The 26,605-nt window shown below is 46.9% G+C and overlaps 1 protein-coding gene across 2 annotated transcripts in view; it reads right to left on the minus strand.

The window, feature by feature from the left end:
• Positions 1-26,291, minus strand: part of NF2 (NF2, moesin-ezrin-radixin like (MERLIN) tumor suppressor) — a 144,756-nt gene extending 118,465 nt beyond the window's left edge. For both annotated transcript variants that reach the window (XM_044275278.1, XM_044275279.1), the window contains exons 1-5: positions 26,209-26,291; positions 5,420-5,726; positions 2,962-3,087; positions 2,751-2,873; positions 2,580-2,663 (exon numbers count right to left, since the gene is read on the minus strand). In XM_044275278.1, the coding sequence (XP_044131213.1) occupies positions 2,580-2,663; positions 2,751-2,873; positions 2,962-3,087; positions 5,420-5,533 (447 nt within the window). In that variant the 5' untranslated portion in view covers positions 5,534-5,726; positions 26,209-26,291. The remainder of the gene's footprint in view (positions 1-2,579; positions 2,664-2,750; positions 2,874-2,961; positions 3,088-5,419; positions 5,727-26,208) is intronic.
• Between the last annotated feature and the right edge of the window lie 314 nt (positions 26,292-26,605).

Here is a 26,605-nt window from a genome sequence, read left to right on the forward strand (position 1 = left end):
CGCACCTGAAGGGGTTAATTGTACTATCATATCCCCCTGTAAGAGATCAGGGCTGCCAGTCAGCAGGGGGCAGACCCCCCCCCCCCAGTTTGAATATCGTTGGTGTCACAGTGTGCACCCACCATCGACCCCCCCCCCTCCCTCTATTGTAATAAATCGTTGGTGGCACAGTGTGCGCCCACCATCGCCCCCCCTCCCTCCCTCTATTGTAATAAATCGTTGGTGGCACAGTGTGCGCCCACCATCGCCCCCCCTCCCTCCCTCTATTGTAATAAATCGTTGGTGGCACAGTGTGCGCCCACCATCGCCCCCCCTCCCTCTACAGCAGTAACAACATTGGTGGCAGTGTGCGGCCTCCCACATCTCCCACACCCCCCCCCCGATCATTGGTGGCAGCATAGTTCAGATCGGAGTCCCAGTTTAATCGCTGGGGCTCCGATCGGTAACCATGGCAACCAGGAAGCTACTGCAGCCCTGGTTGCCATGGTTACTTAGCAATAGTACAATTGTAGAAGATTCATACTTACCTGCTTGCTGCTGCGATGTCTGTGACCGGCCGGGAGCTCCTCCTACTGGTAAGTGACAGTTCTTTAGCAATGCGCCGCACAGACCTGTCACTTACCAGTAGGAGGAGCTCCCGGCCGGACACAGACATCGCAGCAGCAAGCAGGTAACTGTGAATCTTCTACTATTGTACTATTGCTAAGTAACCATGGCAACCATGACTGCAGTAGCGTCCTGGTTGCCATGGTTACCGATCGGAGCCCCAGCGATTAAACTGGGACTCCGATCGGAACCACGCTGCCACCAATGATCGGGGCCGCACACTGCCACCAATGTTGTTACTGCTATAGAGGGAGGGGGGCCGATGGTGGGCGCACACTGTGCCACCAACGATTTATTACAATAGAGGGAGGGGGGGGGCGATGGTGGGCGCACACTGTGCCACCAACGATTTCTAACAATAGAGGGAGGAAGGGGGGGCCCGATGGGGGGCGCACACTGTGCCACCAACGATATTCAAACTGGGGAGGGGGGGTCGCACCTGAGGGGTTAATTGTGCTATCATATCCCCCTGTAAGAGATCGGGTGCTGCCAGGCAGCAGGGGGCAGTCTTGTACAAAGTTTGTAGTGTATTCTAACTAGAAGCGTCCCCATCACCATGGGAACGCTTCTGTGTCAGAATATACTGTCGGATATGAGTTTTCACGAAGTGAAAACTTAGATCTGAAAAAGCTTTTATGCAGACGGATCTTCGGATCCGTCTGTATGAAAGCAATCTACGGCCACGGATCACGGACACGGATGCCAATCTTGTGTGCATCCGTGTTCTTTCACGGACCCATTGACTTGAATGGGTCCGTGAACCGTTGTCCGTCAAAAAAATAGGACAGGTCATATTTTTTTGACGGACAGGATACACGGATCACGGCCTCGGCTGCAAAACGGTGCATTTTCCGATTTTTCCACTAACCCATTGAAAGTCAATGGGTCCGCGAAAAAAAACGGAAAACGGCAAACGGCCACGGATGCACACAACGGTCGTGTGCATGAGGCCTTAAAGGGGTTATCCAAGAGTATGAAAAGCTCCCCCATATGCCGAGCCGATGTCGGGGGGAGCAGCCAATGACAGGGGGGGGGGACGAGCCCCCCTAGCATTGTGGGTGACGCTAGGAAGGCTCGTCCCCGTCTGCCATTGACTGCTCCCCTCCGACACCAGATATTTTTATACGCGCACGGGGAGAAGCTGCAGTATATTCATTGTGAGAGGTTGGCATATGTTGGAGCTTTTTTTACTCTTGGACAACCCCTTTAACCCATCCCTTCCTCCTTCATCATGCAGTACTCATCTGCCTTGATTGACAGTTCAGGCAGGCGGCACTCTGATGACGTCAATGTGCAGGTTGTCTTAACATGCGTGCTTCTGATGATGCTATATGAAGTACACTTAGCAGCATCAGCCAAACTGGTCTGCAGCTCTATAGTACAACTCCAGTGTAGCTGCCTCTATAGAGTTGCAGAGGCGAAAAGACAGGAAGCTGCTCTGCATGCACACTCCAGCGATCCCGGCCATCAGACATAGAAAATGGTAAAGGGGTTGTTCACACCAGGTGGCCTTTTAGGCAACCACCTCCCCCAACGTGTCCAGACCTTAGTTACCTGATCCCCACCATACGTCAAGTGACACAGTGACATGATGCATGGGGACATATCACAGCTTCAGCCAGTCATTGGCTGCAGCGGTCACATGACCTGAACCAAACCAGATGCTGGCGTGGGGAGTCCTAAGAGCTGCAGTGGAACTGGGGGAGCAATGTAGCCTGAACCTAGCTGCAAGGATCATGATTTCCTCAACAGGTCTGGTCATGCTGAGGGGTTGGCTCCTATATCATGGTGATATGGCTATAAGCTTAGACAAAGAAATACAAACGAGAGTGGAGAGGAAACAGAAGGACAATGGGGCGCTTGAGAAAAGTGATTACTTGGGGAAAATTCATATTTTTACATTAGGTATTACAGGAAACAGAACTGACCAGATGGAAATACCCCAGAATGTGCAAGCTGAAGGGAAAACTCACCTTTGCTTGAACAGCATATGACGCTAGTAGCACAGAAGCTTCTGGTGGGCAGTATATTTTCTCTTCCAGTATCTGCTTTTTAACCTATTCAAAACACATGAGCGAGTAGAAGACTGAGAACTGCGAACATACATTATTATACAATTTTTTCTGTATCAATAAGATGCGTACCTGAAGGAAGAAGAGGTGCTGTGTAATATCCTGTACAAGCTCTTCCTCAACATTTTCTGGGTAAAATTTGGCTAAGAAATGGAAGGTGACCGGTTCTTCTTTTGGGACATCATGGTCCAATACCTTTAAGACAAAAAATGTACCTAAAAAATATGCAGGAACATAAACTGAAATCACTATGACCATATAAACACTGTTGTTTTCAGGTTACCTTTTTATCCATTTTCAACCATGCTATTGTGTCCTTAACGGTGTACTGAAGCCCAAAGAACCAGGTTTCACGAAGCCCTAAGGTACGACATACCAGGTCAAAAAGGTCTTTCCCTTTCCACTTCACCTAAAGGATAACAAATGCACATGAACATATTATTGCTAGCAATTTTCTAGGGAATTCCATTTCACTTTCGAATCATTCAATTTGGTGGGTGCTACTCTCACTGCCAATTATACTTGATGGCACTTAAACCATAATCTTTATAATAAAAAAATTGGCCAAGGACAGTTATTGGGTACCAAAATAAGGATGGGGGCAGGGATTGAATCCAAAACACATCCATGTTTGTAGCAGAAAAGGCTTGCAAAAAGCTGCTAGCATCTATTTCCCTGCATGAGTGTTACAAGCCCTTTTCTGACAGAATGTTACAGGGCATCTATCAGCAGATCTGCACCTATGACACTGGCTGACCTGTTATATGTGTGCTTGGCAGCTGAAGGCATCTGTGTAGGTCCCATGATCATATGTGCATGCAATGCTGAGAAAAATTATGTTTTAATATATGCAAATTAGCTTCTAGGAGCAACGGGGGCTTGCTGTTACACCTAGAGGCTCAGCTCTCTCTGCAACTGCTGTGCCCTCTGCACTTTAAATGACAGGGCCAGGTGTGATGACATTGACACTGCCTGGTCCCGTCAATCAGGCACAAATCTGCTGACAGATGCCTTTTAATGTAGTGCTAGGAAATTAGAGTTATTAAAACTAGAATAAAGGAAAGTGAAGGAGTTACCCACATGTGTATTAAAAGAGTTAATTTAGTGGTTCTTCCACTTTAAAGGGGTTTTCCGGGATTTTAACATTGATGATCTATCCTCGGGACAGGTCATCAATATCATATCAGCAGGGGTCTGACAACTGGCACTCCCACCGATCAGCTGGTTGATCGCCGTCGTAATCGCAGAGGTGAGCAGGTGTAATTACAAGCCGTCCCATTCACTTCCATGGGGCGGCTCATAGAAGTGAATGGGACGGCTTCCTGTAATTACACCTGCTAACGTTGATGGCGAGCTTGGTAAACAACCTGCCAATCTGTAGTGGTGTCAGATCCCCGCCATTCTGATCTTGATGACCTATCCTGAGGATAGGTCCTCAAAAATATCTCGGAGAATCCCGTTTATCAATAAGTGTCACAAAAAAATAAAATTTATCCTGCAAAAAACAAGAACCTAGGGTGAATGCAGATGACTGTATTTTGAGGTCCACAAAACACGGACACACAAAGTAAGGATGATGTCCGAGAGACGTCCATGATGCATCTGTTTTTTTTTTTTTGCAGACCCATTGACTTCCATGGGTCCGTGAACCGTATTTTACGGCCAAGTATAAGACAACTTTTACGAAACATACAGATGAGGAAAGCACATGGATCATCCATGTGCTTATTGCATCCATATGTCTGTTCCGCAAAAAGATAGAACTTGTCTTATACATGGCTGCTAAATCCAGTTCACAGACCCATTAAAGAGGACCTTTCACTTGTATAAGCTATGTGAACTGAGTATGCTGCCGTATAGAGCGGCGCCTGGGGATCTCACTGCACTTACTATTATTCCCGGGCGCCGCTCCGTTCTACAGTTATAGGCTCCGATACCTTTGCTTCTTAAGTTATAGTAGGCGGGTCTTGCCTTGTCCTGTGGGCGTCTCTTTCTTCTAGGCTGCAGCGCTGGCCAATCGCAGCGCAAAGCTCACAGCCTGGGAGGTTTTTTTCTCCCAGGCTGTGAGCTGCGATTGGTCAGCGCTACAGCCTAGGAGAAGGAGACGCCCACAGGACAAGGGAAGACCCGCCTACTATAACTTAAGAAGCAAAGGTACCGGAGCCTATAACGGGAGAATGGAGCGGCGCCCGGGGATAATAGTAAGTGCAGTGAGATCCCCGGGCGCCGCTCTATATGGCAGCATACTAAGTTCACATAGCTTATACAAGTGAAAGGTCCTCTTTAAAGTCAATGGGGCCGGGCTGCAAAAAAAAAAAAAAAAAACAGAAGCAACACAGACGTCATTCGTATTATGTGGACTCCAATATATATACGGTCATGTAAATGTACCCTTATTTATATGGATACATTAAAAAAAAAGGCGCTGGCTGATGGGCCAGCTTAAAGGTTATTTTACACAGGACGATTCTTCAGGCAATTATCGGGAACAAACCAAATATTCTCATTAATTGCTTGATCATTGGTGGAGGTGAAGCTGCATTCACATGCAGCAATCATCTCCTCTGTATGGGACAAGTGATCACTTGTCCCATACATTCAGTTGTTTCTGATCATTGGTCCATGTAAATGGAACTTAAGGCCGAGGCTACCACTAGACTTTTTTGTCACGATACGAAAGAATTGTTGTGAAATCTTTTTATTGGCTATATGATGCTGTTTATGAGCCAGCTTGCCCTTACCTCACAGTTGAATTCCATTTCCGCATCCATTGTAATGATTCTGACTGTGAATGTTTTAGGCTGTTTCCGCTTCAGAGAGCTGAAGCTCATTCTCGAAGCAATAGCCCCAGCCATGTGAAATCTCCTTCCTAAGTTCTTATTTAAATGAAACAACCCAACAAGAGGTCTCTTCAGTTATCTTATGGAACAAACAGTTTCTTCATCCATGCTTCTGATTGTTGCAGCAATGCTGGAATATTCTGCTCTTCTTCATGTCAGTAGTCTGCCCTGTAAAACATGGCAGCTGAGCAGGAGATCTCAAAATATTCTGGAAAAGAAAAAAAGGGAGTAGGAAAATAAATTGGAATTGCTCTTGAAATTCTGTGTAAATCATTCAGTATCACGTTTTCCATAATATCACTATAGATATTTATAGTTAAGGTACCAATATGACCGTAATAAAGCAGCTAAGTAGTGGTCATGGATGCTGCACCACAAAGCCTTAAAGGGCTTGTCTCATCTTAGAAACTCACTAGGATATGCCATCAATGTCAGATAGGTGCGGGTCCCAGGGTCAGCGGAGAGCAGCTGCGCATGCCTGACCACCCTCCATTAATTTCTATGGGACTGCCAAAAATACTTGAGTGATGGCTCGGCTATCTCTAGAACTCCCATAGAAATGGAGTGGCTGCGCGTATGGCTAACTGGTCGCTCCATTCATTTTGGGGGGCTCCACAGGGTGCAGGGTCCTTGTTCTCGTGATCTGTGGGGATGCCAGAAGTAGGACCACCACCAACCTAATAGTTATCCTCTATCCTGTGGATAGCGGATAACTTAACACAACTGGAATATTCTTTTAGGGGAGTGTGTCAGGGCTGGGGTTCCTATCCCTATGAAACTCCCGAATAACATTTGCAGCCGCAGGTATTAAAGACCGTTTAGAAGTACAGTGATCTGGTGACAGGATCGGGCACTCTCATAGTAGTAATTCACTGGAAGCATCCTGCTCTCTATGCTAAGGTCTATCTACATGCACTATATTGGGACAATTACACATTCCAGCTACTTGACCTTTCATCACATCCCATTCTAAATCCACAGGCATTAATAGCTAAAGCAGCTTCCTCTCTTCTACAACATTTTGGAGTGTGTCTGTGGGAATTTTTGCCCATTCATCCAGAAGAACATTTGGGAGGTCAGACACTGATGTTGGATGAGAGGTCCTGGCTCACAATCTCCGCTCTAATTCCTCCCAGTAAGATCAGGACTGAGCGGCCAGACAAGTTCTTCCATATTAAACTCCTCCGACCAAGCCTTATGGACCTTGCTTTGTGCACTGGGGCACAGTCATGCTGGAACAGACAAAGCCTGCCAGCAATGGAATAAAAGTACGATTTCATCAATAACCGTGGCACCGACAGAGAGGAGGAAGGTATTATGTTAAACTGCAGGATCATCTCTACCAGGCTATGTACCTGGTTTAACAGGGTTGATCCTGGTGACAGATCCGCTTCAATATTGATGACCTATCGCCACGACAGGTCATCAGTATCTGATCTGTAGGGGTCTAACACCTGGCACCCATCACAATCAGTGGTTTGAAGAGGAGGCAGTGCTCCATGTGAGCAATGCTTTCTGATCATTACACTGCACTTTGTCTCGGATAGCTACTTTCACATTAGCGTTTTTTGCGGATCCGTCATGGCGTCCCTTACAATAATACCACCGCATACTTCCGTCATGAACGGATCCAGTTGTATTATTGTCTTCTATAGCCATGATGGATCTGTCATGAACACCACTGAAAGTCAATAGGGGACGGATCTGTTTTCTATTGACTTAACGTCACCATTGACTTACATTGTGCGTCGGGATGGATCCATTTTGCTCCGCACACCACATCTGTCCAGGATGGGGGCGCAACAAAACAGAATGGAATGCATTTTGGAGCATTTCGTTCTGTTCAGTTTTGTCCCCATTGACAATGAATGGGGACAAAACTGAAGCGTTTCTTCGCTACTGAGATCCTATGACGGATCTCAATAGCGGAATTGAAAACGCTAATGTGAAAGTAGCCCACATAGAGTGAGTGCTTGGAATTACCCAATGGCATTGCTGCACAGAAGACGAGGCGTAGCGTAAGGACCAGGAAGCGGCACCTCCTTGTCTCACAGCTGATCGGCAAGGGTGCCGCGTGTTGGCCCCCACCGATTAAATATCGATGGCCTACTCTGACAATGGTCATAAATATTAACGGCTGGACAACCTCTTTAATCCCTTCCTGACAACCGCGTACACGTGCGGCGCAGTGGGAAGTAACTTTCCGACAGCCAGCGTGCAGGTATGGCACCCTGATTGGGCAGGGGCAGGAGCTGCGCCCACTCAATCAGCCACAAGGGCCTGGCTGTTACTTACAGTATATGATGGTACTGGTGAAGACAGATGCCGATGCATTAACCCTTTGTATGCCTCAGTCAACGCTGACTGCAGCATGCACTAATTTTGTGGAGGGAGAGGGCTGATGGCTGGGAAGGCAGCCTGATGCCTTCCACAGTCATTGGGGCTTGCCTTCTACGGAAGCCTGTGCGACACAGCCTCCTGGCTGGTCTCTTACATGTACTGTAATGCATTGTAGAGGAGATCAGACACCCAGATTTTAATGTCCCAAGTGGGACAAAAATAAAAAGTGTAAACAAGTTAAAAGAAAGTGTTAAAAAAAACAAGTAAAAAAAAATAAAAATAAAAAAAGTTCCCCTTTCTTTCATCGAGCCATATACAATATAGACAAATTAGGTATCGCTGCGTTAGCAATGACAAGCTCTACAAGAATATCACATGATCTACCATGTCAGATGAACGCCATAAAAAATAAATACGCAGCCAATTTTTTGGTCACTTTGGCTTACAAAAAGTGTAGTAGCGAGCGATCAAAAAGTACTATGTGCCCCACAAAGTTACCACCTTATTGCGCCAAAAAATTAGCCCCTACACAGGACAATTGATGAAAAAAAAAAAAAAAAAGGGCTCTCAGAAAATGGCATGGCAGAAAATGTAAGATTGTAAACAAAAATGTAAAAATAGACATAATTGGTATTGCTGCATCTGTAATGACCTGCTCTATAACATTTCTAACGGTCTACCCTTTCAGGTAAATGCTGTAAAAAAAATAAAAAAATAAATAAAATCGCCTTACAAAAAGCATAATACTGAGCAATCAAAAAGTACTATGTACCCCAAAGTGGTACAAATGAAAATGTTACTGGAATGCCCGACGGCCCCATTAACTACAATGGGGTCCAGTGGAGATCCAGCCACAACCTGGCAAATATGCCTAGAAATCGGTCAGACAGAAAGCGCTGCTTGCAGCATTCTACACCGGCACAGCCTGCTGGAAGGCTGTAGCGCACTCGTGAAAGTAGCCCTACTCCAGCAGCACAAAAATGCTCCCCAAACGGCCAAGGAATGACGAAAAATATTACACGAGTTATGTTAAGTTCCAAGACGTTGTCTCCAGTGCAGGCCACTGGCCTACGTCGCTGCACCATTTGTATGCTTTCTCATATAGTAGCCTGTGTCCTATGAGGATGAACAGCAGGGCAGAGAGCCATGAGCTCCCGTACCCCGCTGTAGTATTCAACCTTATCACCATCCCGAGAGCAACAATACAATTTAATTTGGGAGGACACCTATGGCCGCCAGCCATGTACATGGATGCTCCGAGCGTTAATTAAAGCTCAGAGCATCAGATCATTATGTACCTGGCTAATGGCAGCATTGCAAGGAGGTCTTGGGTGGCCCCATGAGCATGAGCCCACCGGGAAATTTCCCTGTAGGGTCTATGGCCAGTCCTTCTCTGCCTGTTCACATGCATTGTACAGTGCTGTCAGTGATGTTTGTGTGGACTGTTAAGCCACAAAATCTGCAACCCCGAAGCTGCATTAATTTATTTACATTCGCTTCATTAAAACTATTATGAATCCCAAGTTTTATTCTTTGTGGTCAAGTCGAGAAAATGAAGATTACTTATGGGTAATTGGATTTTCCTGAACCCACGACATCACAGTGAGAGAGGATGGATCCGCCCCCAAAGACAGGAAACCTGAGGTACAAAAAGGCGGAGACTCCTCTCTGCCTCCAGTATGACGTTTCCAAGGATTTGAGGAACTCCGCTGCGTAAGTTAGTTTGCAACACCTGTGAATAAACCACTAACTCCCAAAAAAAGAGGGAAGGGAAAAATAGGGGGGCCGTCGTGGGTTCAGGAAAATCCAAGTAAGTAATCTTCATTTTACCCCTCACCCACGACAGCACCACGAGAGAGAAAGAGCCAAGGAAACTTAGGGTGGGATAACCGCAGAAAGCACCTTAGATCCAAAAGACAAATCAGATGGAGAATTTAACTGCAACCGATAGTGATTAAAGAAAGTAGAAGGAGAAGACCAGACCGCTGCTCTACAGATATCTTCAATAGAAACTGCGGCTTTCTCAGCCCAAGATGTAGAGATAGCCCTGGTAGAGTGTGCATGGAGATTTTCAGGAGGCTCCTTCGCCGAAGATAAGTATGCCAGGGATATAGCAGAAGTAATCTATCGCACCACAGTCTTTTTGGAAGCTTGATGTCCTTTATTTCTCCCCTGAAAAAGAACAAATAACGAGGAGGACCTCCTCCAATCTTTACTCTCACTTAAATACTGAATAAGACATCTTCCTTTTCTGAAGACTGATTATCATAAAAGGAGGGAAGAATAATCTCCTGGGATTTATGAAATTTTGTGGCCACTTTTGGAATGAATGCAGGGTCAGGTTTAATGATGACTATCATGTAGAATGAAAGTGTAAGGTTGATTGATGGTGATCGCCTGAAGCTCACTAATTCTACGGGAAGATGGTAAGGCCACCAACAGACATAATTTAAGCGACAAGATTTTAATAGGGATCTGATGAATGGGCTCAAAGGGGGAAACTGTAAGAGCCTGCAGGACCAGATTTAAATCCCAAAGGGCTACCTTTGGGGAAACATTAAGAGAACATCTGGAAAGGGCTTTAAAAAAAAAAAAAATTATAATAACAATAAATAATAATAATAATCCAGGTATTGGAAGCTTCATTAAAGAGGGCCGATAAATCTGAAACCTGTATCTTTAAAGCGCTAGGAGAAAGACCCAACTCTAACCCTTTCTGAAGAAATTCTAGTAATTTATTTAAACGGGGGGGGGGGAAGAGACCGGAAGGTTATTAAACTGCAGATCTGCAAAGGACAAAAAAATTTGCCAGGCTCTAGCGTAAACTGACATAGTGACTACCTTCCTACTTTTTAAAAGGGTGTTAGTCAGATAAGTAGAAAAAAAACCTGTTTTTTAAAAGCTGCCTTTCAAGTTCCAAGCTGTCAGGTGGAGACTGTCCACCTGAGCATGGAATACCGAACCCTGAAAGAGAAGACCGCGAGTTGCTGGGATTACCCAAGGATCTGAAATCGACAATCTTATCAGCCACATGAACCATGGCCTTCTTGGCCAAAACGGGGCATTTAATATTATTCTCGACTGATCCTCCCTGACCTTCTTTAGCACGCGAGGAATTGGAGGAAAGACGTAGGCCAGATGAAAATCCCACCTGTGGAGAAAGGCATCCAGCCCACAGGGGGATCTCTCCGAAGACAGGTAAAAAAAAACTTTCCACTTTCCTGTGGCAAAAAGTTCTATACAAGGAAGACCGCAGATGTCTACTATCTGATTGAATATCCCGGAATCCAGACACCATTCCTCCTGGGAAATTAGATGACGGCTCAAAAAGTCTGCTTGAATATTTTCTTTCCCCTTGATGTGGACTGCTGAAATTGACCTGCATTTCTGTTCTACCATCTGGAAAATGGAACTGAGTATTAGCATCAAATCCTGACTCTTGGTCCACCCAGTGCTTGTTTATGTAAGACACTACCGTTGTATTGTCTGACATTATCCTCAAATCTTTGTCTATACACAATGGCAGGGTTCCTAGAATCGCATATTTCACCGCCATCAATTCTTTCATATTGGAAGAAGCTCTCTTTAGAGAGTTTCCTCCCAACACCCCTGCAAGGAACAATTCTGAATGTGGGCTCCCCAGCACCAGGGACTTGCGTCTGTTGTTAAAGGGACACTGACGGGCCCAAAAAGCATATTTAGGGGTATAAATGACAGTATAGGTCTTATAAAGGGTATTAGAATCATCTAAGTATCCCCCCTGTCCGCCTCATAAATACAGTAATCTGAAGTTTTATAACCTGCTTTCCTGGTGTTTAATCTGCCCAAGGGGCGGTGCTTCATATCAACTTACGCCCAGCCAGCCTCGCCACAACTGCCGTTTGAAGCGCCGCCCAGCTCATCAATATTCACTGAGCTGGGCGGCTACTCTGAAGCGCTGTACTAGTGTCCCCGGCCATCTTCAGCGCATGTGCCCGGCACCCTCACTGGCCGGGATCGCATCGCGCGTCTGCTTTATGCGCATGCGCTGAAGATGGCCGGGGACACTAGTACAGCGCTTCAGAGTAGCCGCCCAGCTCAGTGAATATTGATGAGCTGGGCGGCGCTTCAAACGGCAGTTGTGGCGAGGCTGGCTGGGCGCAAGTTGATATGGAGCACCGCCCCTCATAAATACAGATTACTGTATTTATGAGGTGGACAGGGGGCATACTTAGATGATTCTAATACCCTTTATAAGACCTATACTGTCATATATACCCCTAAATATGCTTTTTGGGCCTGTCAGTGTCCCTTTAAACAAACCAAATCCTTCTTTAACCATGGAAGTCCCTGGTTCAGATTGTCTGCTTCCAACCACCATCTAAGGTTGAGCAAGGTCTGGGTAGAGATCTTTATTTTCATTTCTATGAGTTTGGTTCCCCTTCTGCCAGGCCTCTAGAATCTCCCACTGAAGATCTCTTGCGTGAAACTGGGCCCATGTGACTGCTGGGATGCAGGAAGTTGAACTCCCCGGGATCGACATATCTTTTCTTAACGTAATTTGTGGATGATCTATTAAATTCTGTATTTTTTGCATTATGTTGACTATCTTCTCTTCAGGCAAAAAACAATTCTGGTCTCTGGAGTCCAAGATTAGCCCTAGGAACTGCTGGCGTTGAAGAGGTTCTGTCTTTGATCCATCCCAATTTCTTCAGGGTCTGAATTACCTCTTGAACTGCTATTCTGCAAGCCATCTCCGTTCCTGCTACAATTAGAAAATCGTCGAGATAGGGAATGAACAAAATATCCTTCTCCCAAATATGTGCCGACATCTCCGCCAGCACCTAGGTGAATACTCTTGGAGGCATCGCTAGACCAAAAGGAAGGGCTTGGAACTGCCAGTGATTCATTACCCCTCCTATCTCTATCCTTAGGTATTTCTGGTGTTCCTGATGGATTGGAACATTAAGGTAAGCATCCTTCAAGTCTAGTACGGTCATGAAACATTATGAAAATAATAAGTTTATTGTCGACCTGATAGTTTCCATTCTGAACTTTTTCTGCAAAAGGAACCGATTTAGTCTCTTCAAATTTATTATGGTTCTGAAAGAACCATCTGTTTTTTTTACTAAGAAAAGAGGAGATTAAAACCCCTTTCCTTCTTGACCCTCTGGTACTGGTGCCAAAACTTCCTTTCCTATTAAGCACAGAACTTCTGATACTATATCCTTCCTTCCTTTTGTGTTGATCTTGTAATTACGAATCTTGAAGGGGGAGTTGAACGAAATTCAATTTTTAATCCCTGACTCAAAGTGTCCAGAGACCAAGGAAGGACTGCTGGAAATTTTGGTCGATACAGGAAGAAACTCTTTCAGTCTTCCTTCTACATGGTCCCCGGCATCATTGCTGACCCGTTTTCTTCTCTCCTCTAACCTGCTTGTTTAAGAAGAAACCTCTTCCTCCTTCCCTTTGGGATCTAGCTTTGAAAGATCAGTCTTTATTTTCTTCTCTATTGGTCCGAAAGGAGCAAAAAGGGCGACGACTTTTCTCTAGAAAAAAAAAAACACTTTGTGCTGGAAACTTTTTCTGTCTGCTACTTTTTCCAGCAAATCGTCCAGTGCTGACCCAAATAAATATTCCCCTTCACAGGGTATTGCACATAACCTTTTCTTTGACTGGAGATCGCCACTCCAATTTTTTAACCATAATGCTCTGTGAGCAGAATGTTAATCCTGCCGCGCGAGCAGATAATCTTATAGCATCCGCAGAAGCGTCTGCCAAAAAATCCACCGCTTTTTTAATAGTCGGAAGACTGGCCAGCAGAGGTTGCGCTACATTTTTTCTGGAAGACTAAAAATACTCCTATTACTATTTTTGAGGAGTATTTTCAACCGATGAGGAGTACGAAAGTTACAGTAATTCAAATAGTTGAGGGTCACTGTTGCGCTGAGGTTTTATGAGGTTTGAAGGGTTTGTCCTGTTCTGGGGGTAATGTGGCTGATGGGGTTATGACTTATGAACAGACTGTGGCTGCTTCCTCTAATAACAGAACAGGCTGTCTCCGGTTGCTATAGGTAACAGCTGTACTGTATTGCTCAGTCCTCATGACGCACGTTGCCTGCACATTAGGAGCTGTATACTACAGATAAGGGCGGGAAACTGAAACGTTGTCGGTGACAACACTCACCATGCTGCCGGCCGCCACTTATGGGTAACCTGTGCGAAATGTGGCGTTACCGAACAGTTACTACTAGCAGGGCTGGTCCCTGACAGGGCGCACACCGCGGACGAGCACCGCTATAGCTCACATATCCATATGTGTTTATAGCCGGATTAGGCTCATACAGCATGTGAGGCTGAACAAGTTAAAACAAGGCGCTGCAGCAAGGCCACTTACCCCGCCAGTGACGATCGCGTGCACCTCCTTCCTTACTTCAGAGCGGAGTGCCATAAGCTCCGGCAGCCTGCTAAAACTGACCAATCACTAAGCTCCTTACTGTAAGGAGCTTTCTCATTGGTTGTTTCAGGCAGCAGCCACATCGCTGCCCGTGACGTTCACAGCGCTCACGGCACTGATGAATGGCAGGGAAAAGTCTAAGGCATATTGGTACGTCTTAGACTTTTTCCAGGGAGTAAAATGGCCTGAACAGGTGTCTATGACGCTTGTACAGGTGTTATTGCAACTTCTGCTGGCCAGTATATCCCCTATAGGACTTTTGTTTTGTAGCTGTTCTTCCAAATCAGACAACCATATTATAAGAGATCTTGCGGTGCATGTTGAGGCAATAGATGGCCTGAAGCAGAGGCTTCGCAAGCTCCTTTTAAGAATCCCTCAGCTTTTTTTATCTAAAGGATCTTTCAAAGAACCCATATCTTCAAACGGAAGGGATGACTTCTTCGCTTCTTTAGATATGGCGACATTTATTTTGGGAGCTTTGTCCCAATATGCGGCCATCTCATCTGAAAAGGGGAGTCAATGGAGAACATTCAAAACAAGGTCATGTTACCAGTGGGGTTCCACAGGGATCTGTACTGGGACCAATTTTGTTTAATATCTTCATAAGTGATATTGCAAAAGGCCTCGATGGTAAGGTTTGTCTTTTTGCTGATGACACAAAGATATGTAACAGGGTTGATGTTCCTGGAGGGAAACGCCAAATGGAAAAGGATTTAGGAAAACTAGAAGAATGGTCAGAACTCTGGCAACTGAAATTTAATGTGGATAAGTGCAAGATAATGCACCTGGGGCGTAAAAACCCAAGGGCAGAATATAGAATATTTGACACAGTCCTGACCGCAGTATCTGAGGAAAGGGATTTAGGAGTAATTATTTCAGAAGACTTAAAGGTGGGAAGACAATGTAATAGAGCAGCACGAAATGCCAGCAGAATGCTTGGATGTATAGGGAGAGGTATAAGCAGTAGAAAGAGTGAAGTGCTTATGCCGCTGTACAGAACACTGGTAAGACCTCACTTGGAGTATTGTGCGCAGTACTGGAGGCCATATCTCCAGAAGGATATAGATACTCTAGAGAGAGTTCAGAGAAGAGCTACTAAACTAGTACATGGATTGCAGGATAAAACTTACCAGGAAAGGTTAAAGGACCTTAATATGTATAGCTTGGAAGAAAGAAGAGACAGAGGGGATATGATAGAAACTTTTAAATACATAAAGGGAATCAACTCGGTAAAGGAGGAGAGCATTTTTAAAAGAAGAAAAACTACCACAAGAGGACACAGTTTTAAATTAGAGGGGCAAAGGTTTAAAAGTAATATAAGGAAGTATTACTTTACTGAGAGAGTAGTGGATGCATGGAATAACCTTCCTGCAGAAGTGGTAGCTGCAAATACAGTGAAGGAGTTTAAGCATGCATGGGACAGGCATAAGGCTATCCTTCATATAAGATAGGACCAGGGACTATTCATAGGATTCAGATATATTGGGCAGACTAGATGGGCCAAATGGTTCTTATCTGCCGACACATTCTATGTTTCTATTTCCTTTTTAGATTCTTTGAAATAAATACTCTTTTGTTCGGTTTACGCCATTCCTCCTCAATTAAAGCCGACATTTTTTATGAACTGGAAAGGATCTGACCTGTCTTGTTTGTAGTCCCCCAAACATAATATCCTGCACCGACTGACTCTGACATCCTCTATCCCCATTGTGGCTGTTATCGCCTTTAAAAGTTTATCAAGATCTTCAACTGGAAAAAAAAGCTCTTTTAATGTCATTCTCTTCGGAGTCAGAAGAAAGATGAAGCCCCCGTATCCAAGGATTGGATATCCTCAACCTCTTCTGAATCTGAGGAAAATTTTTTGACTCCTTCTACCTTATTTTTGGTTCTTTTGAAGTATCAGCTTTTTTAGAGGACAAAGATGCATTTATTTCTGCTTAAACAAAATGTTGTAGACAGTTATAAAAGGATGGCGAATCTTCTGCAAACGTCATATCAATACACTGTTGACATAATCTTTTCCCATTGTCAGACGCCAGGGGACATCTACACAAGGCACATTCCTTATGGTGTCTTTTAGATACAGTCTTCTTAGGTTTATCCTGCAACAAATATAAATCCACATCAAGAAGATGGACATGAATACATGGCTTAAGAAGCCTCTCACCACTCCTAGGTACCGAGGCCGGGATGGACACTGGTTCTTATGCTGTGTCCCTTCTTTCTTCCTCCATCGTGCCACCACGTTCACTAGACCACTCTATGTCCTCAGCATCCCCACAAAAGCGAATAATGCCGGCAGCTCACTTCTGAGATCAAGTGCATTTAAAAACACTCTGAGCCTCACTCTCAACCCAGAAGCAGTGATCACGTGAGCAGAGCCGAGGCAGACCCCCCCCCTTCCTCCCAATCTTCTGATTCCAGCCGCATGTGCGATGCTTACTGGTGCTTGTTATCGCACCGAAGCATCATGCCCCAAGTGCCATAGCGCCTCTGCAAGCCCCACCGCGCACACTGTGCCACACCAGAACTAGAGGAGGACGAACCTCAGTCTTCCACTCAAAGACAGGAAACCATACAGGAAACCATACTGGAGGCAGAGAGGAGTCTCCGCCTTTTTGTACCTCAGGTTTCTTGTCTTCGGGGGCGGATCCATCCTCTCTCGTGGTGCTGTCGTGGGTGAGGGGAAAAAATGGCTACGCATAATTTCCTTCTGGTAATACACCGCACTGAGCACAGTCTCCTGCGATCCCATAGACAGTATGGCCCTTCTCTATGAGGATCCTATTACTGGAGCTTTACAGCAGACGCTCCCACATGGTCCCTGGGAGCCTAGGACACAGAGCTTACACTCTGCCCCTCCTTAGGGATCATTCACACGGCCATAGGTGGGCCGTTCCGTGCATTGGGGACCGCAATTTGCAGTCCCCAATGCACGGGTAACCTCCATACGGCCACCGGGATGAATCCAGACCCATTCAACTTGAATGGGTCTGCATTCGTTCGTTCCGCAAAAAGATAGAACAAGTTTTATCTTTTTACGGAACGGAAGTACGGAACAGAATCCCAGAAAGCACTCCGTAGTTTTCCGTTCCGCATCTCCAGACCCATTGAATTGAATGAGTCTGCATCCGTGATGCAGAATGCACACGGAACGGTGCCCATGTATTGCAGATCCAGAAATGCTGTCTGCAATACATCAACGCGCAGGCTACGTTCGTGTGAACGAGCCCTTATTGTACAGGTCCTTCTAAAAAAAATTGCATATTGTGATAAAGTTCATTATTTTCTGTAATGTACTGATAAACATTAGACTTTCATATATTTTTGATTCATTACACACCAACTGAAGTAGTTCAAGCCTTTTATTGTTTTAATATTGACGATTTTGGAATACAGCTCATGAAAACCCAAATTTCCTATCTCAAAAAATTAGCATATTTCATCAGACCAATAAAAGAAAAGTGTTTTTAATACAAAAAAAAGTCAACATTCAAATAATTATGTTCAGTTATGCACTCAATACTTGGTCGGGAATCCTTTTGCAGAAATGACTGCTTCAATGCGGCGTGGCATGGAGGCAATCAGCCTGTGGCACTGCTGAGGTGTTATGGAGGCCCAGGATGCTTCCATAGCGGCCTTAAGCTCATCCAGAGTGTTGGGTCTTGCGTCTCTCAACTTTCTCTTCCCAATATCCCACAGATTCTCTATGGGGTTCAGGTCAGGAGAGTTGGCAGGCCAATTGAGCACAGTAATACCATGGTCAGTAAACCATTTACCAGTGGTTTTGGCACTGTGAGCAGGTGCCAGGTCGTGCTGAAAAATGAAATCTTCATCTCCATAAAGCTTTTCAGCAGATGGAAGCATGAAGTGCTCCAAAATCTCCTGATAGCTAGCTGCATTGACCCTGCCCTTGATAAAACACAGTGGACCAACACCAGCAGCTGACTGGCACCCCAGACCATCACTGACTGTGGGTACTTGACACTGGACTTCAGGCATTTTGGCATTTCCCTCTCCCCAGTCTTCCTCCAGACTCTGGCACCTTGATTTCCGAATGACATGCAAAATTTGCTTTCATCCGAAAAAAGTACTTTGGACCACTGAGCAACAGTCCAGTGCTGCTTCTCTGTAGCCCAGGTCAGGCGCTTCTGCCGCTGTTTCTGGTTCAAAAGTGGCTTGACCTGGGGAATGCGGCACCTGTAGCCCATTTCCTGCACACGCCTGTACACGGTGGCTCTGGATGTTTCTACTCCAGACTCAGTCCACTGCTTCCGCAGGTCCCCCAAGGTCTGGAATCGGTCCTTCTCCACAATCTTCCTCAGGGTCCGGTCGCCTCTTCTCGTTGTGCAGCGTTTTCTGCCACACTTTTTCCTTCCCACAGACTTCCCACTGAGGTGCCTTGATACAGCACTCTGGGAACAGCCTATTCGTTCAGAAATTTCTTTCTGTGTCTTACCCTCTTGCTTGAGGGTGTCAATGATGGCCTTCTGGACAGCAGTCAGGTCGGCAGTCTTACCCATGATTGCGGTTTTGAGTAATGAACCAGGCTGGGAGTTTTTAAAAGCCTCAGGAATCTTTTGCAGGTGTTTAGAGTTAATTAGTTGATTCAGATGATTAGGTTAATAGCTAGTTTAGAGAACCTTTTCATGATATGCTAATTTTTTGAGATAGGAATTTTGGGTTTTCATGAGCTGTATGCCAAAATCATCAATATTAAAACAATAAAAGGCTTGAACTACTTCAGTTGTGTGTAATGAATCTAAAATATATGAAAGTCTAATGTTTATCAGTACATTACAGAAAATAATGAACTTTATCACAATATGCTAATTTTTCCCATATCATCACCATGACGGCCACAAGGAGATTGACCCATGACCTCTGTGGGGGCAGGAAACAGAGAAGAGGTTAAATTGCCCCCTCCCACCACCGCACCTCAGTGTTCCTGTCCCCACTGTGGCCAGGGTCAGAGAAGAGTCTCCCTGCGGCAGCAGGGAGATGAAGATAGGATTTTGTTTTATTATTTTTTCGTTGTCTCCAGGGGCCTCCTGGTTACCTGAGGCTCGTCGGAGCTCCCCCAGTCCGCCGGCGGCCGCGTGCTCATGCTGGGCTGGGGGGTATCGGGAGGACTCGCTCCGGCTGGTCTGGAGCCTGCTCCCGGGCCGCAATCTTCCTCCTCCTCCTCCCCTGTGGGTCGGGCTGGTAGCGGCCGGCGTGTGCGCACGCCGACGTCGGTGACGTCACTTCCGGGTTCGGCCGCAACCCGGAAGTAAAAGCGCAGGAGCAGAGCAGTTTGAATAAAAGGCGGGAGCTGCCATAGGACGCTGATCTGAGGTCTGTGAGTACTGCAGCTGCATTTTACCTTACAGAAATGTCAGGTCCTGAGGTACAAACTGTTATGGAGCTGGATGCTCCCCCTCTGCCTCCTGTAAGTATCCCTCTGGGGATCCGCTTGTCTTATGGCACGATATTCTTTCTTTGTCAAAGCCTTATTTCTGATACCGCTATTTCCATATCTGTTTCAGGCTAAAGAGGCGAGCCTTCTCGCAAGCGTCCGCGTTCCAGGATTATTTCCTCCGGATCCGAGGACGCAGGCGATAAAGCTTCTACTTCCATGCAGTGGGAGGATGATCCATCTCTCTCTGAGGGGGAGATATACGAAAATAATAGGAAGTTTTATTTTTCCTCGGAGGAGATGAATGACTTGCTAAAGGCAGTCAGAGCAACAATGGGGATTGAAGAGACCCCTAGGTCCGTTTCTATTCAGGACGAAATGTTTGGGGGACTCAAGGTGAAAAAATCCAGGGTCTTCCCCATAAACGAACACATTAGACAAATGATTCTGGAGGAATGGTCAGAACCTGAGAAACGATTGGGGATTTCCAAAGAGTTTAAAAATCGATTATTATTCGACCCCTCTCAGTCTAAGCTGTTTGACGGGACCCCTAAAGTTGACGTGCAGGTGGCAAAGGTTAACAAAAAAACTGCCCTGCCGTTTGAGGATGCTGCCCAATTGAAGGACGCCATGGAGCGGAAGGCAGATGCCCTTTTAAGGAAAGCTTGGGAGGCCTCCATGTTTAACATCAAGACCAACATTGCGGCAACGTCGGTAGCCAGGTCTATGTACCTGTGGTTAGGGGAACTTGAGAACCACCCAAGCAGGAAGACCTCCAGGGAGGAAATCCTGAAGTCCATACCGCTACTCAAATCACCTACAGGGTTCCTGGCAGATGCATCTGCTGAGTCTATCAGATTCTGTGCTAGGGAGGCAGGGCTTTCCAATGCGGCTCGTCGGACTTTGTGGATGAAGTCCTGGTCGGGCGATAGAATCTCTAAGCTAAAGTTGATATCCATCCCCTTTTCAGGAGAATATGTATTCGGGCCGGTCCTAGACGAGATACTTGAGAAGGCGGCCGACAAGAAAAAGGGATTCCCAGAGGAAAGGTCCTTTAGGAAGAACCAGTCCTTTCGGTCCTACGGCGGACAGAACAAGTCTGTTAGAGGGAAAGGCAAGTCAGGCCGCTGGTCTTATCCCAAACGGGGTAGAGGAAAGGGCTTCCTTCTCAAGCCCCAATCCAAATCCGAGGACAAACAATGACGCCGTTGTAGGGGGGAGACTGAAGGATTTCCTGGGTCCATGGTCATTAACATCAAGAAATCCCTGGGCCCTGGACATCATTCAGCAAGGTTACAGGATCGAGTTCACCTCTCTCCCCCCTGCAAGATTCGTCATCACGAGGTTGCCTACCAGACTCTCCAACCTAAATATCTTTCAAGGAGTCCAGGACTTGGTGAAGAAGGGTGCTGTAATCCCGGTCCCCGCATCCCAGAGGGGTCAAGGGTACTATTCAACCCTATTCTTAGTAAGGAAAAAGGAAGGAGACTTCCGGACCATCATAAACTTAAAACAACTGAACAAGTTTATTCTTTACAGGATGTTCAAGATGGAGTCTCTCAAATCCTTAGTACCGTTGATAAAGCTAGGGGCATTTATGTGCTCGATCGACCTGAAAGACGCCTATCTGCACGTCCCCATTCACCCAGATCACCAGAGGTTTCTAAGATTTGCTATCCTAGACCCTTCCAATCGGATTCGTCATTTCCAGTTTATAGCACTGCCCTTCGGGATTTCAGCCGCTCCAAGGCTCTTCACCAAACTTGTGGTAGAGATGATAGCCCCTCTCAGACAGGACTCAAAAGATTTCCTGCTGTCGCACCTGGAAGTATTTCTGTCCCGCCTATCTCAACTAGGTTGGATAGTGAACGAACCCAAGTCAATGTTGGTTCCATCCCAGAAGGTGAGATTTCTGGGAGTTACTCTAGACTCCGTAATTCAGTCTACCTTTCTTCCGCAGAGCAAAATCCAGTCCCTGATAAACAAGGTGAGGCACTTCCAACGGGGGAAAAAATGCTCAGTGAGGGAAGCAATGAGCCTAATCGGCCTCCTAACCTCCTGTATACCCTCTGTCGAGTGGGCACAGGCTCACTGCCGTGTGATTCAGACCTGGCTATTGTCCCACTGGAACAAGAAGAAGGGTTCTCTGGACTCCAAGCTCCCAATCCCAGGATTAGTAAAGAGGTCCCTCTCATGGTGGACGAAGGAGAGGAATCTGTCCCAGGGAGTCCCATGGATCAGATCACCGTCTATTACCGTCTTCACGGACGCCAGCCAATCCGGTTGGGGAGCAAAAATCGACAGAGCCTATTTCCAAGGAACGTGGAAGCGTCTGATATCTGCTCAGTCTTCAAATTTCAGGGAGCTGTATGCAGTAAGAGAAGCCCTTCTCGCCGCCAAGCAATTGATAGGACTTTCACGTGCTGATTTCGTATCGGACAACGTGACTGTGGTCTCCTACCTAAAACACTAAGGGGGTACTCGATCAAGGAGACTCCAGAGTATCTCAGAGGAGATCTTCTCCTTTGCAGAAAATGAACTAAAGTCCATCTCAGCAATGCACCTGAAGGGATCCCTGAATCTAGAAGCGGACTTTTTGAGCAGACAGGTAGTAGATCATACAGAGTGGGCACTGAACCCAGAGGTCTTCAATATGCTAACCCAAAGATGGGGGCTTCCTACAATAGACCTGTTCGCATCAAGGAGAAATACGAAGGTGCAAACATTTTGCTCCCTAAATGCGGGGGACCATCCCTGGAGAGTAGACGCCTTCTCCCTAAAATGGTGCTGGGATCTAGGGTACGCATTCCCTCCATTGCCGCTCATCCCGAGGGTCATTCAGAAGATTCAGGAGGGGAGAACCACGGTAATATTGATCGCTCTGTTCTGGCCCAAGAGGAGTTGGTTCGCCCCTCTATTAAAGCTAGCAATAGACGAACCAGTGAGACTCCCACTCAGGGGGGACATCCTATACCAGGGTCCTTTGCTACATCCTCATCCGGAGTTCCTGAAGCTCACGGCTTGGATCCTGAGGTCTCCCTCTTAAGGTCTCAGGGCCTGTCAGACCAGGTTATAGCCACCCTGAGATGTTCTAGGAAAAAAGTCACTTCCGCGATATAACTGAAGATCTAGAAGAGATTCTGCTCATGGTCGGGCGAAGAGAATCCAAATTCTGTGGGGCCCAGTATCCAGAAAATTCTGGAATTTCTACAAAGGGGCCTGGACATGGGCCTTTCTCCATCCACCTTAAAGGTTCAAATTTCGGCATTGAGCGCCTTCTTTGATTCCGACCTAGCAGGCCATAGATGGATCAAACGATTCATTAGAGCTGCACGTAGACTGAGACCCACGCTTAGGTCCCGCAGCCCAACCTGGGACTTAAATTTAGTTCTCAACAATCTTATGTGTTCCCCATTTGAGCCGTTGGAGGATTGTTCAATTAAGTTGCTTTCATTCAAGACTGCCTTTCTTATAGCAATTACCTCTGCCAAGAGACTGGGAGAGATTCAGGCTCTCTCCATTAGGCCCCATGCACACGGCCGTTGTTCACAGCCGTGTGCGGGCCATGGAACCGCGGCCTGGATCCCTCCTGAGAGCAGGAGCGCACGGCGTCACTGGTTGCTATGACGCCGTGCGCTCCCTGCTGCCGGCACAGTACAGTAATACACTGGTACGATCTATACCAGTGTATTACTGTACTGTGCCGGCAGCAGGGGGCACACGGCGTCATAGCAACCAGTGACGCCGTGCGCTCCTGCTCTCAGGAGGGATCCAGGCCGCGGTTCCACGGCCCGCACACGGCTGTGAACAACGGCCGTGTGCATGGGGCCTTAGGGAACCATACCTTACCATCACTGAGGATAAGATTGTGCTTAAACTAGACCCAGGTTTCCTGCCAAAGGTGGCCTCAGACCGCAACAGAGGCCAGGAGATCCTACTTCCATCCTTCTTCAACAATCCCAGGGATCAGGAGGAAGAGAAATTTCATTTCCTTGACGTTAGGCGTACAGTCATTAGATACTTGGAAGCCACTAGGGACTTCAGGAAGTCTGACAGTCTGCTTGTCCAATTTGCTGGAAGGAATAAGGGATCCAGGGCCTCAAAATCCTCCATTGCAAGATGGATTAAGGACACTATTACCTTATGTTATAAGAACCAGAATCTGGATCCTCCTTCCAATATTAGAGCTCACTCTACCAGAGCTGTATCTACTACCTTTGCTGAAAGAGCAGGGGCCTCCCTGGATGATATATGCAGGGCCGCCTCCTGGTCTAGTATTCACACATTTGTGAAACATTACCGTTTGGACTTGTCTGGAACCTCTGGCCTCTCCTTTGGTCAGAAGGTTCTCCAGGCGGTTGCCCCCACCCATAAAAAATAATTTTATAACTCTCCTTGTGGCAGTCATGGTGATGATATGGGAAAACCGGAATTAGACTTACCGGTAATTCAGTTTCCATGAAATCACCATGACGGCCCATACATTCCCTCCCCTTCTTTTGTTGAAATTTTGTTTTTCACCGGTATTTTTCTGGTATGGTGTAATACTGGGAAATACTAGGACACTTCTGGCACTTGATATCTTTGGAACACTGAGGTGCGGTGGTGGGAGGGGGCAATTTAACCTCTTCTCTGTTTCCTGCCCCCACAGAGGTCATGGGTCAATCTCCTTGTGGCCGTCATGGCGATTTCATGGAAACTGAATTACCGGTAAGTCTAATTCCGTTTTTTTAGAAGGACCTGTATGAGCAGCCAGCATTATCAGGAAAAAAGTTCACAATGAAAGTATCATGAAGTGTGCCGCCTGCGCAGTTACATCAAGCATGAAATACCATGAAGCATATTTATGGATGCGTGTTTTCATTCCTTGTACAAGGTTATAAAGTGAGCAGTTTAAAGGTTCTACATCCGGGCACCATTTTATTCAAAATGATAAAGTTACTTTTTTAGTTAATTTCTCAGCATTATACATTAAACACAAATTTTTTTTTTCAGGCCAAACACTAAATCAAGTGCTTCTTACAGCTGCTAACACTTAAAAGTCAAAACGCAAACCACAGACCCCCTCTCCCACCATCAAGAACCCAGACCACTATCACCCTCCCCAATGCAAACCACCGCCACTCTCCCCCCAGCAACAACCCAGGCCACTCTCTACCGCCATCCACAACGCAGACCATCACAACTTTCTTCCTCCAGCCACAACGCAGACCACCGCCTCTCTCTCTCTACTGCCAGCCACAACGCAGACCACCGCCTCTCTCTCTCTACTGCCAGCCACAACGCAGACCACCGCCACTCTCTCTCTCTACTGCCAGTCACAACGCAGACCACCGCCACTCTCTCTCTCTACTGCCAGTCACAACGCAGACCACCGCCACTCTCTCTCTCTACTGCCAGCCACAACGCAAACCACCGCCTCTCTCTACTGCCAGCCACAACGCAAACCACTGCCACTCACTCACTCTCTCTACTGTCAGCCACAACGCAGACCACCGCCGCGCTCTCTCTACTGTCAGCCACAACGCAGACCACTGCCGCTCTCTCTCTACTGTCAGCCACAACGCAGACCACCGCCGCTCTCTCTCTACTGTCAGCCACAACGCAGACCACTGCCGCTCTCTCTCTACTGTCAGCCACAACGCAGACCACCGCCGCTCTCTCTCTACTGTCAGCCACAACGCAGACCACTGCCGCTCTCTCTCTACTGTCAGCCACAACGCAGACCACTGCCGCTCTCTCTCTACTGCCAGCCACAACGCAGACCACTGCCACTCTCTCTCTACTGTCAGCCACAACGCAGACCACTGCCGCTCTCTCTCTACTGTCAGCCACAACGCAGACCACTGCCGCTCTCTCTCTACTGTCAGCCACAACGCAGACCACTGCCGCTCTCTCTCTACTGCCAGCCACAACGCAGACCACTGCCACTCTCTCTCTACTGTCAGCCACAACGCAGACCACTGCCACTCTCTCTCTACTGTCAGCCACAACGCAGACCACTGCCACTCTTTCTCTACTGTCAGCCACAACGCAGACCACTGCCACTCTCTCTTGCCACCCACAACACAGACCACCAGTGTCACAATTCCTACCAAGACCAATGAACACCACTCATGTCCTGACCTTCCCAAACAACAAGGAGGGGTTCCCTTTCCCCTCAAAGCCATGTACTGCAGGACCCCTTGCCACATGGACACCACTGGCCCTTCAGGATACATACCAACTCTCCTCACTAAGGTACCAGCCACACTCACAGGGGGCAGCCCTCCTGAAACCACACAGACCACTGTCGCCTACGAAGCAGTAAGGTGGTCATCCCTTCCTTCCTCCGTACAGTCCGGTCACAGGGACCAGCACAGCACCTCCCCAACTCTACAATTAATTGTGAGCCCTCCACAGTACAGTAGGAGCCCAGCACTGCCCACAAACAACTACCGGGCCACGGGCACGACAGCCGTGAGAGGCGCGCGGACTCCCACACACAACGCCGTACATAGAACTTATTACACTTACATTCGTTCCGTAACGGTGTTTACCGGAAGCTGCGACAATATACAAGCAGGGCACAGCTCTGCCCAGCTGCCCGGAGCCCCGCCCATCAAACGTTACCAGCCAATCACACTTTGAAACATACGCCAATAGCTAAAGAGCTCTCATCTGCATTGCTCTTGCGCTAGAAGCGCTGTGATTGGCCCCCTGGAGTGGCGCTCATAGTCAAACTGTATGTGCGCTGATGAGTAGTGTGAACTGGGTGGAAGGAGGGCGCGTTAGAATGCTGGGTCTTGTCATCCAAATCTCCTCAGAGCTGGTGAAATGTGATCAAGTCCTGATAATGGGGGCAGGGATTATTTTGGACTCTTTTTCAGCAATCTTACTGGTTCCCAGTTAGCAGTTGCCAACCAAACGGGAC

This window comes from Bufo gargarizans, chromosome 1, assembly GCF_014858855.1.
Source record: "Bufo gargarizans isolate SCDJY-AF-19 chromosome 1, ASM1485885v1, whole genome shotgun sequence".
NCBI lineage: Eukaryota > Metazoa > Chordata > Amphibia > Anura > Bufonidae > Bufo > Bufo gargarizans.